This window comes from Convolutriloba macropyga, chromosome 3 (assembly GCF_964194025.1).
Source record: "Convolutriloba macropyga chromosome 3, txConMacr16.3, whole genome shotgun sequence".
Classification (NCBI taxonomy): Eukaryota; Metazoa; Xenacoelomorpha; order Acoela; family Convolutidae; genus Convolutriloba; species Convolutriloba macropyga.
Window position 1 is genome coordinate 18,009,064 of NC_134470.1, and position 20,304 is coordinate 18,029,367.

Genomic DNA, 20,304 nt, shown 5'->3' on the forward strand with positions numbered 1-20,304 from the left:
ATTTATTCATTGTACCGATTTGTGAGTGGTTTTAACAGAAAGCTTGTCGAGCCTAGAATATCAAATTGAAAAGATTTTGCTTCTTCAGACCACTTTGTGCAAAGTTAGTCCAACAATTACAAAAGTACCGACATAAAAACTGGTGACAAAATCTCCTTTTACTCAGAGGAGGGCTTATTTTTACCTGCGGCTCCTAAAAGTGAGTTCCTGTGGTCTAACACTGACAAGTTGAAATTGTCTCAATGCCACAATGGCTGCTTACCGCTTCTTTTTAACAGCAATGCAGCTTTGGTCTCGCCGGAAGTTTTGCATTTGCAATAAAATAAGTTTCAGATTTTATTAGGCGCTGTCCTTTTCGAAATATTTTTGCTTTTTTCATCCCGAGAAAAGACAAGTCTGTTAAAATTAGATGATCGGTTAAGGATAGAGGTCATTTACGTTCTAATGAGGCTCAACAAATAATATTTTCACGTGGTAATGATCATGGTTTTATGTCTCCGCAAAAAATGTTTCCTAAATTTTTATTGAGTTATTGAAATTTGGAGGCTTTTTCCATTTTTTGTAGTGTTTTGAATTGCGCTCGTTAGTCAAAAGTCCAATTCAATTTCATTCATTATTCAAACAGCTGTAATTGAAACTATGCATTGCTATTAGTAGATAACTAAATGCTCTCATGTTTCTTAATAGAATGCATTTAAAGATATATATAACTTTTTTTCATATATATTATTCATCAGCTGTTTTTTATTGACTTTGATTTCGTAAAAATGTCAATGTAAAAATTGACCTTCGAAAAGTTCCTCCTTTTCTCAAGCGATAATGTTCTCCTATTCATGACAAGTCCCATCCAATTTCTTGTGAAGTGAATAGTTATTTCAACTTGTTTTGGTTTTCCAGCCGATGCTTTTATGGCTGTGACACTAAGGTTTTATAGCAGAATTTGTGATTTTCTGATACTGGTCAAAATTTGTGGTTCACATTTGTTGCTTTTTTGTATACACTCTTTGAACAAATGCACTATATTGTTCAAATAAGCTGCAAGTAGACATATAAAATCTATTCCTTTAATAGTGTATGCTTTAATGACTTCACAATATCGTTTTCGTTTTTTAACTTTCTTTAGTCTTGCATGTGTTTGTTGTTTTTTTTGGGTTTTTGACTTAATTTGATTAAAGACAGATAATGTTGGCTTCAAAAGTAGTAAAATGAAAATTTATTGAGTGTTTCTTAGTTGAAAGTTGATGGTTGTAATGAATGTTGAAATTTTTTGATTTCAAAAAATTCAATGCATTGATCAACTTTAATCTACCTTGTTCTTTTCTCCGTCAACCTATTTCCTTATCTTGTTAAAGACAGGCCTCTTATACAAGCATCTTATACAATTTTGATTTTTTTACTTTGTGTTTTTCTTTTATCATAAGATATTGAGTTTTGGCCATAATAACGGTTTTTTGTTGTTTTAGTGTGGGTTTTATCTTGTATCGTGATCTTATCAATAGGAGGTCTCAACGGTCCGATAATGCGACATTTTTTAATTGGTTTTATTGTTTGAGTTTCTAACAATATTTGTGCTCATATAGAAATTGTATCCAGCAATAGGTGAATATTTATTGATTTTAACTACTTCGAAATTAATAGTTTTCAAAAAAATAATTACATGTTTATTGACTTTAACTACTTCAACATTAATTGTTTGCAAAAAATTTTTGCGAGTTGCCTTTTGGTGTGTTTTCAATTATTTTCATTAATAACAGGGCATCTTGGCTCTCTAGTGTCAAGTAATCGACTCTATTTAATAGAGTCAATTTGTTGTTTGAGAGTAATAAGTCAGTTAAATTTTTTACATGAATTTTTTCAAATTTTCTACTGAATAAGGAAATATATATAATAATACTGAGCTACACTCAAAGCGACTGCATTTTGCTTTATGAGAGCACTTAATATCAAAATTAGTATAATGTTGATTCAGAAGAGAAACCTTCTAGCTTGACTTTTGTTGGTAACCATTTTCCTGGAACCATACATGCCGGTCAACAGGCCACTCAGAAAAATGACTACTTGATCTTTTCTTATTTGCTTAAAATAATTTTCCAGAGAAATTTTTATATTAAGAATTTGTTGCAAGCCAAAAGAACAAATTTGCGAAAATTTTAGCTCTATGATCAACCACAACAACCCACTGTACCCTGTTCAGTTCTCAACAGCTGTCACGGCTAACTTCCGCTCGTCAATGGCCGCGCCAAACATTTCTATTAGCCAGGGTTTAACTGCAACTGCACTCAGCATCTGTAAGTTTCTTTTATTTATTGGTTTAACAGTTATATCATACACTCTGTTTATAGCAAACTTCAACTTCAAAAAAATGCTTCATAATTTGATGTCCTCGCTTAAAATTAATCAGTCCTGTCCGGACCGTAGCTTCGTAGGGACATACTAATTCAAACCAAAAGCTCTAAAAATTTGAAAATTTCTGGTGTAAGATTACATAAGAAATCGAGCGTTGACAATTTTATGCGGGACAAGAAACAAACGATACAACTGCATATTACGTGATTTTTCATGTGAATTGACATTTAGCTCCAATTATTTGGGGCGCTAATTAGTTTAACAGAGCAATATAGAGAGTTTAACAGAGCATAGAGTCTATGGGATTAGTTGCTCAATGGGGAGAATTTTAAGGAATACGTTCTTTCAGCCAAATGTGAAGAAGTTAAATTGGGTCGAAGTATTAATAAAATTCATTAGAGTGACGTATGCAGTACTCTGTATGTATAAGAACAAGGAGGCTCGGTAATGTGCGATCGCACATAAGATTTCGACCCCCCCCCCCCCCTCATCCAAAATTTTGACATAATTGTCTACCAAATGAGGAACAGATAGAAAAACCCAAAAATAATTTTTAGGAATCCCAAAAAACCAAAAAAAACCCAAGTGTTTTTCAAAGAGTAGTATATGAACGAAAAGATAGCTTCTAAAGCAAATAACTCATTGGAGTAAAAAAAATGATGCACTAAATTGATGAGATAAGCCAATATTAGGAAAACGAGTGAAGACGAACAGCAAAATCATACAACATTAAACAGTAATTACATCAAAAACTTTATGTCCGTATTAAAAAACAAAAGTTAATAACAAGGTCAGCATACCGTCAGATAAAACTCAAACTAAACAAAACAACTTATGAATCGCCAAAAAAAGATATGGAACCAGTCCGTATAAACGTTTGGTAACAATAAGAGCAAAAGAACAAAAACAATAAAGTTAAAAAGTTTTTTTAAACAATTATTTTAAACAATTAAGTAATGAAAACCATTAGAAATCAAGTAAAAATCACAAACGTTTACGATTACCAACGCTTCATTGAATCTGTTGTTATTCAATTTTCAATGCGGCTAAAAATAACAACAAAAAGACCACAAACAAAAATTCAATTAAAAGTTGCCAGAAGACGCTGTTGTCGAAGCCGTAAAGCCATATTTTGGACCTCAACATATTTTCGATTCCACCCTCATCAAACACCAATAATGTAGTATGTGGTTTTTCATTGATGAGACTAGATAACAAGTAGACATAAAAAAGGGCAAAATTTGTAATAATTTTGATTTTTTTTTCGAAACAAAATTACTACCAAAATCATGAAAGCCATTAATTCCAAAATGAAATCTTTAAACAGATTTGTTTATTCGTCCGAAGGAAGCCCATGAGACCTGCAAGTATCCAGATTATGTTTTGCGTCTGCAAAAGGAACGTCATTTATGACAAAGATCAGAATAATTTACAATTTTTTTTCTGAAAAACCGGTGTAAAAACCGAAGCTAGTAAGGTCACGCGAATTCTTTCAAAAAATTAATCTTTGTGACAACAATCCTTTTTAACACCTTCATTTGACACCCATAATATCATATTTGATTTGTAATTAACGAGACTAGGTAACAAAAACACAATAAAGGAACAAAAATTGCGAAGTTTAAAAAGTTTTTTTTGGAAAACAATTGTTTTCAACGGCATGAAAGCCTTAAGCTACCAACTAATATCAGAAGATTGGTTCATCTAATTTTTCATGAAGAGCCAATGAAACCTGTCATTATACGGGAATTTTCATACAACTAAAGAGAAAAAGTAAAAACGACATTTAAAGACAAAAACTAAAAAACTTTATTAAACTCTTCAAGAAAGAAGTGTCGAAGGCGTTGAAACTATAATCTATATCTTTTAATATGTTCAAATTCGTTTTATTTTGAAAGCCATGAATGCTATATGAGAGCTATCAATAATGCGATAATGTGACAAAATTAGAAAACGTGAAAAACTGGCAAATATCTAAAAATTAAAAAAAAATCTGAAATCTAGTAGTATCAAAGCCAGAAAACAAAAATTTAAGGCTTAAAACCGCAAAAAGGATAAAATTTTAAGTCGGTAGAAAGGAAAAGCATTTTTTCTTTGCTGACACTAAGCTGCAAATTGACCAAACTAAGAAAAAAAATAGAGGAAATATTCATTAAGCCATTATTTATTTAAAAATCAAATATTTCTAAAAGTCAAGAAAGCCATAAGCTTTCAAGTAAAAAACTAAAAGAATAAACTTGGAGCTGATGAGGCAGTCAATTAGACCTCTCACTCCTGAGCTTTGATTTGATATGTTCTGTTCTTAAATTAATATTAAAAAAATCAGTTTTTAAAAAAGACGGACTGATTACAATCCGAATTCTTTTTGGATTGTAACAGTCCAAGATTGATCTAAAACTAGCCCTGCTAATGTTTATCGTCCACAAACAACACTTAATTTTAAGAATGTTATAGATATAGATAATTTTTAAGTTAAAAACTCAAAAATAAATTCTGCGTTTTTTATAATCAACGAGTAAAGTTAGCAAAAAACGACAAAGTTCTAAAGGCTAAATTTTTAAATGTTTAGCCCAAGTTTTTGACAAAAAAATAAATCAGATTAATCAACACTACTTTTTTGTCTTTGAAAACAAAATTAACAACACTAATCTTGAATAATTTAACAAATTTTTTGCAAAATTGACGAAAATTTAGGCAAAAATTCCGGAAAATGTGAATAAAAACAACCGAAATCACTCTAGTTTCTCAGAAGTTTCAACCTCGATAAATAACTGTGAAAACCAATTATTTACAAATCTTTTTATTTTCATATTCTACGCTGGACGAGCTTTTTAATGATACCAGTCTCAACTCTACGATTAATATGTCGATCGGCGAAAATTGTCGGAACAAAAAAAACAATTTGAGTATATAGTTCCTCCCCCCTCAAGAGAGGTCGGAACAATGTGGATGGTCACACAAAATTTGAGATGTTTTTCCAGGTTGAACTTGTTTAAGTTCACAGCAAATTTAAATAGTTTCGAATTAAACTCTTACGTATAATTAAAACGTTTTTAGATCTTTGGTTAAAAATTTGGTCGTTAGAAAAAAACTTTGACAGATTTATATACACTCTGTAGAGATAGAGAGAAAGAGATAGTAAGATAGTGAGATAAAGAGAAAGAAAAAATAACGAAACACAATAAAGTCAAAATGTAAATTTAAAGAAGAAACTTTTGAAATCTATGCTGTTGGACAGCTAAATTTCAGTTTCAGATACTAAGTTGAAATGAACCAACAAAAAATATTGAAGGTGATATTATTTTGTTGTTTAATTTTTTTTTTCATATCACTAGAGTAGAGCACTTTTTTGAGAAACACAAAAGGGCATGTAGATTATTATTCTTTTGAAAAAAAAAAAGATTTGATTTAAAAATTTGAAACTAAAAATTTTGTGTCTGTGTGCCCCTTTGAGATCACCCTTGGTCATTCCATGAGTGGAGAAGTAGTTTGCTCAGTGCGGTTTTGTACTTTCTGAATATTCTTCAAAATATTCTTTCAAAATCTTTTGCTTGAGCGTGTTTGATTGTTTGATTGTTTTGAAGTGTTTGATTGTTTTGAACGAAGTTATGCAATAATTTCAATACATAAGTAGCAAAATTGCAGAAGACAAAATATAAAATTATAATAATAACGGCCTCTTTATTTATAAAATCGCGTGAGAGGTCAGCCATGATAAACGCAAGTGCTCGATTTTTTTTTAGTTTAATCTTAAATAATTTTCGCCTGCATGAATGACTATGAGACTTCGTTACGAAGGGAGTTGTATGAAAGTATTAATTTTCAAAGCAAGTAGTAATTAACGTAAATTTTACGGAGATTTTCACCGAAAGCCTAACAAAAATTTACTTTCCCATATTTTTTCCAAACTTTCTGTCAATTCACAGAAGGTCCATTTTTAGCAACCCTGACTGTCAATCTATTCACTTGTTTAATACTTAATTTTGCCCACTCGACAGAATTTCAAATGTTGTGGTCCCCAGTCAACTCTACTTCATCTTAAATAAAATCGAACAAGATCTGAATAGTGTTGAGTTTTCTCGCCATTTTTAAGCCTTTTTGGATGGGAAAGCAGATGGAACAATTTTGGAGCGAGTTCTCTACAGATTCAACCCCAATGGAGAATTCAACGTGATCAAAAGTGTCTCCAACGCATACAATGATCCCAATCTACAATATGCCACGCAGTACACATATTATGGTTAGTTATTATTCACAATTATTTCAACTTTTTTTAAGATATTTTAAGAAAAATTACAAATAACAACGGATATTGCTTGGCAGCTAAATGACAGCTAATCTTTTTCCCACTTTCATCACTTGTTCCTACCCGAGTCGGAAACAAAAGTTAATCTCGCAAGATCTTGCAAGATCTTACCACGTTTCGATATATCGAATTCTACGGACCAAAGTGGCTTTTAATTCTCTTAATTGTCTTAATCTCCTCATTGCTCGTTTTTCCGTTCTTATCACATACGTAGTAAAAGCTCATCGTCGGCAAATTAAAAACGAACTATATAGCAACGGACAGTAATGCTCTCCCCACTTTCATTAGGAAAGAACGTGTAGGAGGCATCAGAAAAGTTTGGTTCACGATCGCAAATTAGTGTCTGATTGTCCTCTTCCGTAGGTTGAAAGACTAGTTCTCCACTCTAATTGGGTGGGCCGTTTTCTATTCAGAACTTGTCAGGCTAACGGATGTCAACTTTTTTGGAAATCATATATTTTTAACCAAACGTTAGCGAAGCGAAAGTTGAAGTTCTTGTTAATAAATACAAATATTAATAAATAGAATGTTTACTTTTTAATCAACCATTACACGATTACTGAGTGTCGGCTATAGCACACATTTGAGTTAGTATATTCTAAAAATTATGAACTCTCAAAGTTAACCGATCCAAAATTAACCGATCGCGAATCGACAGAAGTCTTGACAAAACGTCTCAATTTCAGCCACCTACGTTGGTCTGAATGGGTTCGAGAGTGCTGGATCTGTGAATGTGACTTGGTGCACAGATCCCCAAGAACCCGTTGAGGTGCACCTCTCCTCATTTGATGCTGCCACAGCCACTTATCAGTTGTCCTGGCAGTCCCCACAAACTGCACCCACATGTGAGCACTAATTTATCAGTTTTCTGTTCATTCCTTGATCTGCAACCCGGCTTTTTTCTTGCGTTTTTTAAATGCAAGAAAGATTTGTTTCCAATTTTCGTCGCTTAGTTGGTCTTCTGAACAGGGGCCGGGCTAACTATCTACTTATATCACTTGTACGCCTTATAGATATGGTTGCCGAATTTTTATTGTTTAATCAACTTAGTTACTCAATACAGTCATCCCAGCTATATACAATAATTATGATTACAATAGTTTCAATTTCACGCGATTACATCCATTTTTGGACAATTCGCCGTTTTGACAGCGAGAAGGGGCTACTTGTTGGAATTGAAATATCAAATCGCACTCGCTTTCAATCTCCCAAGTCATTGAGCGAGATCAAAGTCTTTGTGTTCAAAGCATAGATTTGATTGCGTATTTTATAATTTTTCACATTTTGTTCAGTCTATAACGTGTATTCGTTCGACTCTGCCTCTGCGTCGGCCAGCATCCTCAACGTGGCCACTCTCACCAGTGACGTCAGCAGTATCCTCGCCACAACTGCAGAGACATATACGGTTGGAGTCACCTCTGTGTTCAGGTGTGCGAGCGCCAACCCGGACGGAAGTGGCATATCATCTACTGGTAAAGTTTTACACAATTGCAAGTTAAGAAATTTGTTTCAAATATTTTGTTTAAATTTTTTTTTAAAAAAGTCCGCTAACTTTTCGGGGAACAGTTCGTGAGCCACTTTTTCCCTAAATTTTTGACAATTTTAAGCTGAATTTCAGCTCAGTATGTTAATACTGCACACCTGATACAAGAACGCTAACGGGAGGATCCGCTCTAAGATCCCATGGACGACAGATGAAGATAAACTGGCGTTAAAACAATTAAATAGAACGCAGTCGCATAACAGGAATAAAAATTTGAAATCGTTTGATCCAAAGCCAAAATTGCCAAATATATTTTTAATTGCTCTCGAAGTTTAAAGCAATTTTTGAAAACGTGTTGGTCTTTTTTATGCAAAATTTTTGCGTGAGCGCTTTGACTTTTCGGGATTTTAACGCCCTTGATTTTTTTTTGTTTTAAATTTTTCTCATTCACAAATGTCATCAGCTGAACTCAAGTAGTGGCAGTTCACTACTTTATGTCAAATTGAAAGTGCACCGAAATTGGAGTATTTTTGATCTTTAAATTTTACTCGTGGTTAAAGTGGCATACGATAACCTGTAATGACGTCATTTGAAGCGCCTTTAGTGAATTTAATTACCTCCCTCTCCCCCGAAAGAAGCAGTATGCAATGAATTAGAGCTCCCACTAGTAATTGGAGAGCTATTTTTCCGACGTTAGTCGGTTTTAATTTCCAGTTCGACAAAAAAGCAAGTAATCCCTTAAATTGCATTAAAAACCAATTAGCAACTTCTACCAATTTTGTTTAAGTGTAAAAATCTTTTTCGGAAAAAGTGTGGTTTTTACGCACGCAAAAAAGATCGAAGCATCAATCAGAAATAAAAGCAGCTATTTCGTATTTTGTTTAGCTTTCTAGCCTAGCGCACTTTTATTTTGAAACAAAAAAAATAGAAAAGCTGAACTAATTGATTTTCCGTAAAATAAGTAAAGTTAAGTAAAAATTTTAGGTTTGTGTTGTCATTTCAGCTAAATAAATTACTATATAAATTTATATTTATATATATATTTTATATATATATATATATATATATATATATATATATATATATATATTAACGTGTTTAGATTGTTTAAAATTCGTTAAGATCGAAACAAATTGTAACTATTGTTCAATAAAAAATTAGTTTGACCGAGAGAAGCGAAACTTGATGATATAAATTGGAGGTGAGGTGTTGGCCAAGTTTTTCTTTTTTTCGCTTTGACATTTTAAATAAATTGAAAAAAATGAGTAGATTAAATATTCTCTATCTCTTTCGCTTTGTTGTTTAAACCCAAGCTATACCCTTCCTAGTAGTGCTGTTAGTCATCACTGTACTGGGTCCAAGCAGCCCTACTCAAAACCTATCATTTTTTTGTTCTTAGTGGCATTTTAATTCCCAATCAATACCTTTAACATATCTGAATACAATTTAAGAATATTAAAACAAGAACTGTAGTTTTGTTGACAAGAAAAAAATTAAATATCAGGAAAAACGGTTGTTTTCGCTATATGATTATGGTAGTTTAAGTCTAGTGTTGCTTCTCACTATAGAGCTTTTTCTTATTGGATCAGAGTTTTAAAAAGTGTCAAAATGATATTTATCTGACCAATACTGCTAACTCACAATAAAAGTAAACGCTCATATTTTTAAAACTGGAAGCTTTCTTTCCTACAAAGCAATATTTCATATTCAGCAGATCAGCTCCTGCATACCCAGATTTTGTTGCGTTTGTGATCATCGCCAATTGCCGTCCAACAGTTTCTTTTGTTATGCTTGAGTTTTGCGGGGTGCTCTTTTTTAAATAATTTTACAGTTTAAAATTAGAAATTACTTTTATGACTCGTGTTTTGAGGATGGATTTTATTTTCAAACGTTTTCCAATCCATATTTTTTACTCCTCAGTAATCAAAATTGAATGGTTTTAGACCTGATTAGTGATACGAATGCAACGATAGTAGTCTACACAGCTCCTGGACAACCCTCCAAGACTCTCACTTCCTTCTCTTCCTCTTCAATCCAGATTGATGTCACTGTCAATGCTGCAGACAGAGATAAAACAAACGAAGTCATTGATGTATATAGGAAACTGAGCGGAACAGAACAGGTTAGAAACAATTTTCACTCTTTGCATAAACCGATTGTAAGAAGTATCTTGGGTTCAGAAGAACATTGGGCTTTTAAAAACAAGTATCTTGGGTTAAGAACATTGTGTTTATAAAAGAATCAAAAAGTACGGAAATTATGCAAGGAAAGTGAGGAAAACACGAAGAATTAATGGTTGAATTTTGAGACACTTGATCTGAAAAGTATCGAAAATAAGCAAGAAATGTGTTGAAAACTCTGCATATCAAATACATATTTTGTACAATCTTTTGCTTGTACTTTCAGTGGTTGTTACTGCTTTTTTTAGAGCGCTCTCGGGAAAAAGTTTGACCTGGGAAACCCCACCGAACACTTCGATTGACTTTTTGGGTTGGTCTTTTGCTTTAAGTATTCCGTTACTGTTGCAGGGTTTAGTTGTGGATGATGGGAGTCCTCTCACACCAATCTACGACACTCATGAGTTGGATCCAGGTACCCAATACACATACTACATATATGCAGTCTACAACAACATGGCCAGTGTACCCACTTCTGACTCATCTATGTGCACGAAACCAGCAGAGCCTCTACAGGTTTCAGTTTTTTTCCTGATAACTAAAAGATTAAAGTAAGGTTAATTAGATTAGTCGGCTGTGCACCCACATTGCCGTTCATCACCCTCGTTACAAAATGTGGGTTGTTATGTAGCATGTTACCATGCTAGAAGTAGCATCTGCGCTGTGGTGGGTTCATAAAATTTTTATGCCCATTTAGTTGGCAAGTCCACGACAGAATAGATCCCATTTATTTGAGCCGTCACTAATTGTAAATTACTTGTGTTAGTTTTAAAGTATTGGCTAAAAACAATTCAGGTGACTAGTTTACACTAGTTTCCACTTTCTTCCCGTGTTTTACGAATCGATGAGGAGTAGTGTTTATCTATTTTTTTAAATCCTTGATTTCTTTATTAAAGGATGTGTTATAGAGAAAGTCAAATGCGGCACGTGAAAAAAAGTTTTAGGTCCATCTGCTGAACAAACGTCAAACATAGAGAGAAAATATAGATGGTTTTTTTGTTCATTTTTTATTCTGATAGAGTGCGGGAAATTTAGGTGTGAAAAGTTTTTTGCTAACCGAGCAAATTTTTTTGATCGACTGCGGCTTTTTCCAGTGACCTTTTAATTTTAACTCAGCTTTATCGGATAAAAGTGTTTCTGTCAATTAACCATATTAATATTATTGCGTTTGGAGTCTTTTTTAACCAGCTGACAAAAATGGTAGACTTTGAGGCGCAATTTTGAGCTATCTTTGCCATTTAATTTCTTGAACGCTTTTCGGCAGTTTACGTAAGCTTCTTCCATTTTTAAACATCTGGGGATTTTTCTGGTTTAGGTGACCTTTTGATTTGATAGATTTTAATTTTGAGTTGGGTTTGTTAAAAATGGGATAAACTCAATCAATGTTTGGTCCATTTTTTCCATTTCAATTTTTTGCCTATTTTTTTCTGAATTAAAGTTTCTCTTCTTCACTTTTCAAGCTAGAGTTATTATACAGGTATGGTAACATTGACCTGACAACTCAAATTTATAAACTGCAAAAAATTTGATTTCTTTTAGGATTTTGTTGTTGGCTTTTTTATTTGTGTTTGGCGTTTTTTTACTGGAATCGGGTAGTCCACTGATTGAGCAGAAGAATTTATTAAAGGTTTTTAATCTGCATGAAGCGCTTCTCTTGTTTCTTTAAAATGAGGGGACACTCAAATAATTAAAGACAACCAATTGTATTGCAAGCATTACAAACTGGTTTGCCCATGTTGATTTCGCTGCAGCAACTTGTGAAGAAATTTTATCCGGTTTGTTTCCATATTTCATTTTTCGGCGTTTTTCATGTTATTTTTCTTCTTTTAATGTTTCAAAATCATTAGTAAAGTTAACTGGTGAGCTCAATTTTTTTCATCCGTACTTCTTCAGCCAAAAAATCAAGGGCTAGGGTTTAAAAGAATGTGTACTTACAGTCGTTTCAGAGCTTCTTTCTCAATTGGGAAAGGGGGTAAAGATAAATTCCCTTGTGTAATGATGGGGAACTTTTTAGAAATTCCCGATTGAGAGTTTCTGAGATTAAGCATATGTAATTCCGTCATTTGAGAAATCATCCAGCTAGGATAACAGGAATAAAAAAATCTCTGGTGGATTCATGGAAACGGAGTCAAAATGCCATAAAAAATTCAGCAAATATCAGAACCATCTTTGTGGTAATGACACTATACGCCTTCTATATTTTCACAGAGTTGAGATGAAGGTAATATACTGGACACTTTACTGGTTGAAATGAGGCAATATTTTACTGTTCTTCCATCAATTGATTGCAAAATTAAAGATGCAAGCATTTTCCCCTTTTTCTGGTTTCTTTCATCGTGGTTTTGCCTAAATTTACAAAAAGACAAAAAAAGTTTGAGGGGAGCGAATCAACGCAATCATAGTGCTGCAATAAAATTAAGGACTGCACGAAAAGGTACTCTTTTGAAGAAAACGGAAAGGGAGCTATGTACGTGAAAGAAACCAAAAAAGAGTACGTGCGACTCTTCTCTCATTCGGTTAGAAATAGTATTTCAGGAAAATTTAATTTTTCGGAGAATTTTATGTCTGTGAAATGATATCCCTCTTAAAGTTTATAGGTTTGTATACTTTCAAGCTTAATTGTCAATAATTGATCAGTTCCCATAGCAAAGTAGGGTTAAAGTAAATTGTATGATATTTTCAGAAATTTGTTTCAAATAAAAAAGGTAGCATTATTATGCCACAATATATTACTGATTTAGATAACTAATTTGGATTAAAGAAATTGCTATTAAAAGACCCATGTTAGAAAATTACTCGTATTTGTTTGAAGAAATATAAGATGAACAAACAAGTCAGCTATTTTGAACTGGAGAAAATAGAGCGCAAGTCAACTATTTTGAACTGGATCTATCCGCTTTTGAATTAAACATTTGAAGAGAAATACTTACTTCTGTCCTGTTCTCTGTTTTGTTCTGTTCTCCGTAAATTTACAGACTAAACTGTGCTTACTCGTCAAAAAGTGTTTTTAAAAAAGAGGGAGAAAGAAATGTTTACTTTTAAGTTTTTTATCTGTAAATTGGGTTGCAAATTTTTACAACTTTTTCAGATTAATTGTATTTGTTACCTTCGTGTTCGTTAATTAGTCAATTGTGCAACATGCGTTAATTCAATTTCGTTCTCAATAAATGGAGTATAATTTTGTGATCAATTATAAAATGAAAAAAAAACTCTTTAAAAATGCCAATCAGCATGTTCTTCTCTCATAGAGATAATTCTTCATTTTTGACTGATTGAGAAAAAATGATTTTAAATTCAATATTTGAAGAACAAAATTGTATATTTTTACTTCAAGTTTTTTTTACATAAACCAAAATAGGCTGAACTAACGTAATGGGCATGATAGAATGTTTATAGATATTGCTTTTACTCAACGACATTGCTTTTACTCAAAATAGATAAAAATTCCTTATAAAGTACGCTTGAACACTGAAACTATTGCTGCACAACTTGATTTAAAAACCGAGCTAGCCATATAAAACAAACTTGCTCTAAATTGTAGCTCTATAATTTAAAAAAAAAGAGATATTTTTTTTCTATCTATTGAGCAAACATCAAACACAGAGAAAAAAAGATGGTTTTTTGTTCATTTTTTATTCTGGGAGAATATGGGAAATTTAGGTGTGAAAAGTTTTTTTTGCCAACTGAGCAAATTTTTTTTGATAGACTGTGGATTTTTCCAGGGACTTTTCAATTTTAGCTCAGCTTTATCGGATAATAGTGTTTCTGTCATTAAACCATTTTAGTATTATTGCGTTTGGAGTACTTTTTGACCAGCTGACAAAAATGTTAGACTTTGAGGCGCAATTTTGAGCTATCTTTGCCATTTAATTTCTTGAACGCTTTTCGGCAGTTTACATAAACCTCTTCCATTTTTTAACATCTGGGGATTTTTTGGTTTAGGTGTCCTTTTTATTTGATAGATTTTATTTTTGAGTTGGGTTTGTTAAAATTGGGATAAATTCAATCAATGTTTTGTCCATTTTTTCCTTTTCAATTGTTTTGCCTATTTTTCTCTGAATTAAAGTTTCTCTTCTTCACTTTTCAAGCTTGAGTTACTATACAGGTATAGTAACATTGAACTGACAGCTCATATTTATACACTGCAAAAAACTTGACTTTTTTGAGACTTTTTTTGTTGGCTTTCTTTATATGTAACTGGCGTTTCTGTGACTGGAGTCGGGTAGTCCACTGATCGCGCAGAAGGATTTATTAAAGGTTTTTTTTTAATCTGTATGAAGCGCTTCTTTTGTCTCTTTAAATTGAGGGGACACTCAAATACCTAATGACGACCAATTGTATTGCAAGTATTTCAAACTTGTTTGCCAAGGGTGGTTTCGCTGCAGTAACTTGTGAAGAAATTTCATTCGATTTCTTTACAGATTTCTTTTTTTGGCGTTTTCATGTTATTTTTCTTCTTTTAATGTTTCAAAATCATTAGTACAGTTAACTAGTGAGCTCAATTTGTTTCATCCGTACTTCTTCCTCCAAAAAGTCAATGGCTGGGGTTTAAAAGAATGTGTACTTCCAGTCGTTTCAGAGTTTCTTTCTCAATTGGGAAAGGTGGGTAAAGATATTTTCCTCTGTGTAATGTTGGGGATATTTTGTAGAAGTTTCGGATTGAGATTTTCTGAGCTTTAGCATATGGATTTTCGTCAGTTGAGAAATTATCCAGCTAGGATAACAGGAAGAAAAAATTCGCTGGTGGATTAATTGAAACGGAGTCAAAAGGCCAAAAAAATTCAGCAAACATTAGAGCCATGTTTGTCGTAATGACATTATACGCCGTCTACATTTTCACAGAGTTGAGATGAAAGTAAATATACTGGACACTTTACTGGTCTTAATGTAGCAATAACTTCCTGTTCTTCCATCAATTGATTGCATAATTGAAGATGCGGGCATTTTCAGCTTTTTCTGGTTTCTTTCATCTGGATTTTGCCTAAATGTACAAAAAGACAAAAAAAATTCGAGGGGATAGAATCAACGCAAGTATACTGCGGCGATAAAATTAAGAACTGCAAGAAAAAGTATTCTTTTTGAAGAAAACGGAAAGGGAGCTATGCACGAGGGAGAAACCAAAATGAATACGTGCGACTCTTATCTCATTCGGTTAGAAATTGTACTTCAAGAAAACATCATTTTTCGGAGAATTGTGTTTTTTAACTGATGGCGTAAGTGTCAATAATTGATCAGTTCTCACTACAAAGTAAGATTAGATTAAAGTGTATAATATTTTTTTCCAGAAATTTTTTTTCAATTAAAAAAGGCAGCCTTATTATGCCACATTGCATAACTGATTTAGATAACTAATTTGGGTTAAAACAATTACTAATGAAAGATTCATGTTAGAGAATTACTCGTATTTATTTGAAGAAATGTAGATGAACAAACAAGGCAACTATTTTGAACTGGAGGAAACAGAGCGTGGAAAAACATTATCTGTCCGCTTTTGAATAGAAGTACTTTCATCTGTCCTGTTCTCTATTTTGTTCTGTTTTCCGTGAATTTAAAGACTAAACTCTTCTAAATCATCAGAAAAATGTTTTTAAAAGAAAGGGAGGGTGAAATGTTTACTAGGAGAAAGTTGTCTATCTGTAAAATGGGTTAAAAGTTTTTACAATTTTTTTTCTGATTGATTGTACTTGTTACCTTCGTGTTCATTAACTAGTCCATTGTGCAATATGCGGTATTTCAATTTCTTTCTCAATTATTGGAGTATAATTTTGTGAACAATTATGAAATGGAAAAAAATTCTCTAAAAATGCCAATCAACATGTTTTTCTCTCGTAGAGATAATTCTTTATTTTTGTCTAATTGAGAAAAAAATAACTTTAAATTCAATATTTGAAGGATAAATATTTATCTTTTTATTTCAAGTTTTATTTTTTATACAAATCAAAAAAATCTTACCTAACGTAATGGGCATGATAGAATGTTTACCCAAGATTGAACTTCACATAACAAATCTACAAAAATAGGTAACTATTCCTTAAAAGTACGCTTGAACAATGAAACTGTTGCTGCACAACTTGATTTAAAACCCAAGCTCGTCATTTAAAACCAACTTGCTCTAAATTGTAGCATTTTAGCATGTTTTAGATCCAGTGGTCTGATCTGAGAAAAATGAAGCTTCGGTTTCCTCGGAAAACTGGTGGTAGCTTCTATAATTTATAAAAGAGATTATTTTTAAAATTTAAATGTTTGAAATGATACTTTTCTTTTAATGACCTTCATTAGGTCAATCAAAATGTTGCAAAAATTCATTATTACCTACCACTTTTACAGAATTTTTAACCGGGAAAAAATGACTTTGCAGCAGTGATTTCTAAATAAAATACATACCTATAATTAATATACTGAGCAGGATAGACAGAAGTGTTTAAGTACTCTCACACAAAGTTTGTAGCAACTATACTAGTCCTGTGGTCTGTTTTTAGGCGATTTTTCTCTTGACCAATTTTTCTGACCCATTTAACTTTTCGTCCTCAAGCAGCGTCCATAAACAAGTAGCGGCCGCAGTGTATTAAGGGCTCTAAGAGTCTTTTGGCTTACTAGACTGTAAGTATGCAATTCAACGAAACTGTTATTACTCAAGTTATTGGTATTATTGAAAAAAAATATTGCGTAGGCTTTTTTTTGTTCTTTTTTCAGCTGCGTTAGTTTTTATTTAATATTTAATATATTTTTTCTGTTATTTTCAACACCCTATTGGGAAATGTTTTTTTGTAGTCTGACCCCGATACTAATAATAAATTATCTTTTTACTGAACAATCTCTTTGTTTTCTGTTCATATGGATTCTAGAATCTGATGCAATTTACACCACGCTTTTAAATTTGTCTTTACGTGCGTGTACATGAAAATCTCTGGCTTCCTCATAGAATCTTAAATCAAGTTTCTACAATTGGTTTCTAAAATTCTAACGTTCTTGTTGTACAAGAGCAGTAGTTTTGGGAGATCAAATTTGGGGGTAGGGTACAGAGTTTTCTACAATTTTGTGTTAGTCCTGCTGAGTGGTATCCTGTTGTGGAAGAATTAATTAGGTTTTTCAAAGTTATAATTTTTTGAAAGTTCTTAAGGTAATCCCTATAACACTAAGTGTTCTTATAATTTTGGTTTCCTATTGTCGCGCATTTACCACCAAAGTTTCTCTCGAGCCACGTTTATGTCGAATGAATAATTGTGCTTTCAAGGTCAAGTTTTTTCAGCTCGGTTATTAATGCATTTTTTCATATTTTCTTTATTTTGAAATTAGGTGAGGATTGAAACGTCTGCGCAGAATGACGTCACCGTCAGGTGGAATGCACCACGTGGAGGAATCACAGGTGAGCCTACTTCATTCATTAGATTTTCAATATACATGATCTACGTCATCGATCGAAACAAAATGTCACCAAAACCCCAAAACTTATACTTAATAAAGTGGCGTTATTAACTCAGGTAGCTGTATGAATTCTATGGTTGGGGTGTATGCTTGATCTGTTTTCACTAAGAGTATGCACGCCTCACGCTACTATCAAGGAATTGTATTATAAATTAATTAGTCATGATAGTTATATTTATCAGCTTTCTTTGATTTATTTACTAAAGTGCAAAGAACACTTAAAAAATGAAATGCATAATGCTCAATTTTTCTTTAGCATTTTTCATAAAATTTTACCTGATTATACTGATATCATAAAACTGAGCGTACTTTATCGGAGTTACAGTTAAGCTCACAAAACCTCATTTGAAACAGAAATGTCTGTTAGAAATATGTGTAATGTTCAAAAAGAACCATATATTAGCGCATCCAACACAGAAATATGAGAGATTTGACCCAATGACAAAATTTAACGTCATTGAATGGTAAAAATTACTCCAAGGGTTATAAATTAAATTTACCTGTTAAACCTAAGAGGTAATTAAGCTAGAAATTGTGTGCGAAATCATATATAAGAACTTTTACAGAATTGCGCGACAGGGAGAATGATATATTTTTTGCAGGCTACGAAATAAGCTACAACGGGACAGTTTTCTCGACTGTTTCTACAACAGAGGTAGTTGTCACTCCCCTCATAAGTGATACCTACTACAGTTTCTCAGTCAGGAGTACCTTCTTATGCCCTGCAGACAGTCAAACCAAATACTCTGAGTATGTGCTTGCTCTGACATACACGCGACCGGAGAAACCTGTCATTTCAAGCGTAAGTTGTCAGTAGGTTGCAATAGTTTGTAATCAGTTTTGAAGAATGCGCGGAGGGGGGGGGGGGGGCTATGTGGAAGTTCCAATTCTCCTCCATTTCTGAACTCTGCCTGCTTTAATGAACCAAAGCCATAATGTGCTATAACACAACAAACGATTTGAATCAGTGGTTCATATAGACGGCTCTTTTTGTCTGGGGGCGGGGGGCGTCACGGAACTAAAATGGATAAGTTTTTTATGAGTTTTTGATTCGTCAGAGTTACTATGTCTACAACGGTATTCCTGAATCACGCGTACAAATAAATCAATTTATTGAATTCATACATCTGTATGAGTTCCTAGTAATAATCCTTCAAGAGGGGCCGGTCAAGTAAGCCGAATTTTGAAAAAATTATAAATCGTTGTGAAATAGTATGGACATTTGTTTGTAAATTATGTTATTACAAATTTTGTCAAATGAAAAAGTGGTCAAGTAGGACAAAAATTTCGCCGAGATAGCGCTATTATAGATTGACCCTGGTAGGCCGGTGAGCGCGCATGAAAAAAAAGACTTCAAGGAACGCCGCGAAAAAGACGTATTTTAATTGCGTGGTAGATTGAAATACACCAGAAATTTAAAATACTATCCTCGCTCTTGAGTGTAACCGTTAGCAATGTATAGTATTTTATATAAAGATTACTAAACTGTTACATAACTTTCGTCTTGCTTTTATGTCGGCTTAATTTTTTGTTCCGATGCACTTTAGTGGGGGAGTAACCATAGGCTCAATTGAGTTTTTTTTACTTTCCCGGACTGAACGGCAAGTCAACATCAGTACTGGGCACGTCAAATTGCAAGTCTCATATCAGTACTGATTCAGAGCTATGATCATGTCACTTTTTACACTTGTCAGTATAAATGCAAGCCTTGGCCTAGACGTGCAAGTCTAAATGCAAGTCTTGGCCTAGACGTGCAAGTCTAAATGCAAGTCTTGGCCTAGACGTGCAAGTCTAAATGCAAGTCTTGGCCTAGACGTGCAAGTCTAAATGCAAGTCTTGGCCTAGACGTGCAAGTCTAAATGCAAGTCTTGGCCTAGACGTGCAAGTCCAAATGCAAGTCGTGGCCAAGACTTGGCACGTCTAAAAAACGTCCAAAATAGGTCTAAAAAACGTCAAAAATAGCCGAAAAAAACGTCAGAAATGGCCGAAAAAACGTCCAAAATAGGTCTAAAAAACGTCAAAAATAGCCGAAAAAAACGTCAGAAATGGCCGAAAAAACGTCCAAAATAGGTCTGAAAAACGTCAAAAATAGCCGAAAAAAACGTCAGAAATGGCCGAAAAAACGTCCAAAATAGGTCTAAAAAACGTCAAAAATAGCCGAAAAAAACGTCAGAAATGGCCGAAAAAACGTCCAAAATAGGTCTAAAAAACGTCAAAAATAGCCGAAAAAAACGTCAGAAATGGCCGAAAAAACGTCCAAAATAGGTCTAAAAAACGTCAAAAATAGTCGAAAAAAACGTCAAAAATAGTCGAAATTTTTTTGAATTCGAAAATTTCACTCGAATTTTTTTGAAAAATTGGTTTTGACTTGGGAATCAACTTGCAAGTGTAATCCAAGTCTTGGTAAAGACTTGTAAGACTTGCAGACTTGTTTTTAGACGTGCACAGTACTGATATATGCTTGTAGACTTGCAATTTGACGTGCCCAGTACTGATCTTGACTTGCAGTTCAGTCCGGGTTGCGTTCACCCCTTCAAGAATCATTCAAAGAAATAGTGTACGTTTTG

The 20,304-nt window shown here is 33.2% G+C and overlaps 1 protein-coding gene across 1 annotated transcript in view; it reads left to right on the forward strand.

Annotated features, from left to right (window-relative positions):
* Positions 1-20,304, forward strand: part of LOC142336553 (uncharacterized) — a 141,932-nt gene that overhangs the window by 72,858 nt on the left and 48,770 nt on the right. The window contains exons 17-24 of the mRNA XM_075385462.1: positions 2,155-2,288; positions 6,440-6,586; positions 7,339-7,497; positions 7,945-8,124; positions 10,079-10,257; positions 10,664-10,828; positions 17,609-17,678; positions 18,340-18,539. Of these exons, the coding sequence (XP_075241577.1) occupies positions 2,155-2,288; positions 6,440-6,586; positions 7,339-7,497; positions 7,945-8,124; positions 10,079-10,257; positions 10,664-10,828; positions 17,609-17,678; positions 18,340-18,539 (1,234 nt within the window). The remainder of the gene's footprint in view (positions 1-2,154; positions 2,289-6,439; positions 6,587-7,338; positions 7,498-7,944; positions 8,125-10,078; positions 10,258-10,663; positions 10,829-17,608; positions 17,679-18,339; positions 18,540-20,304) is intronic.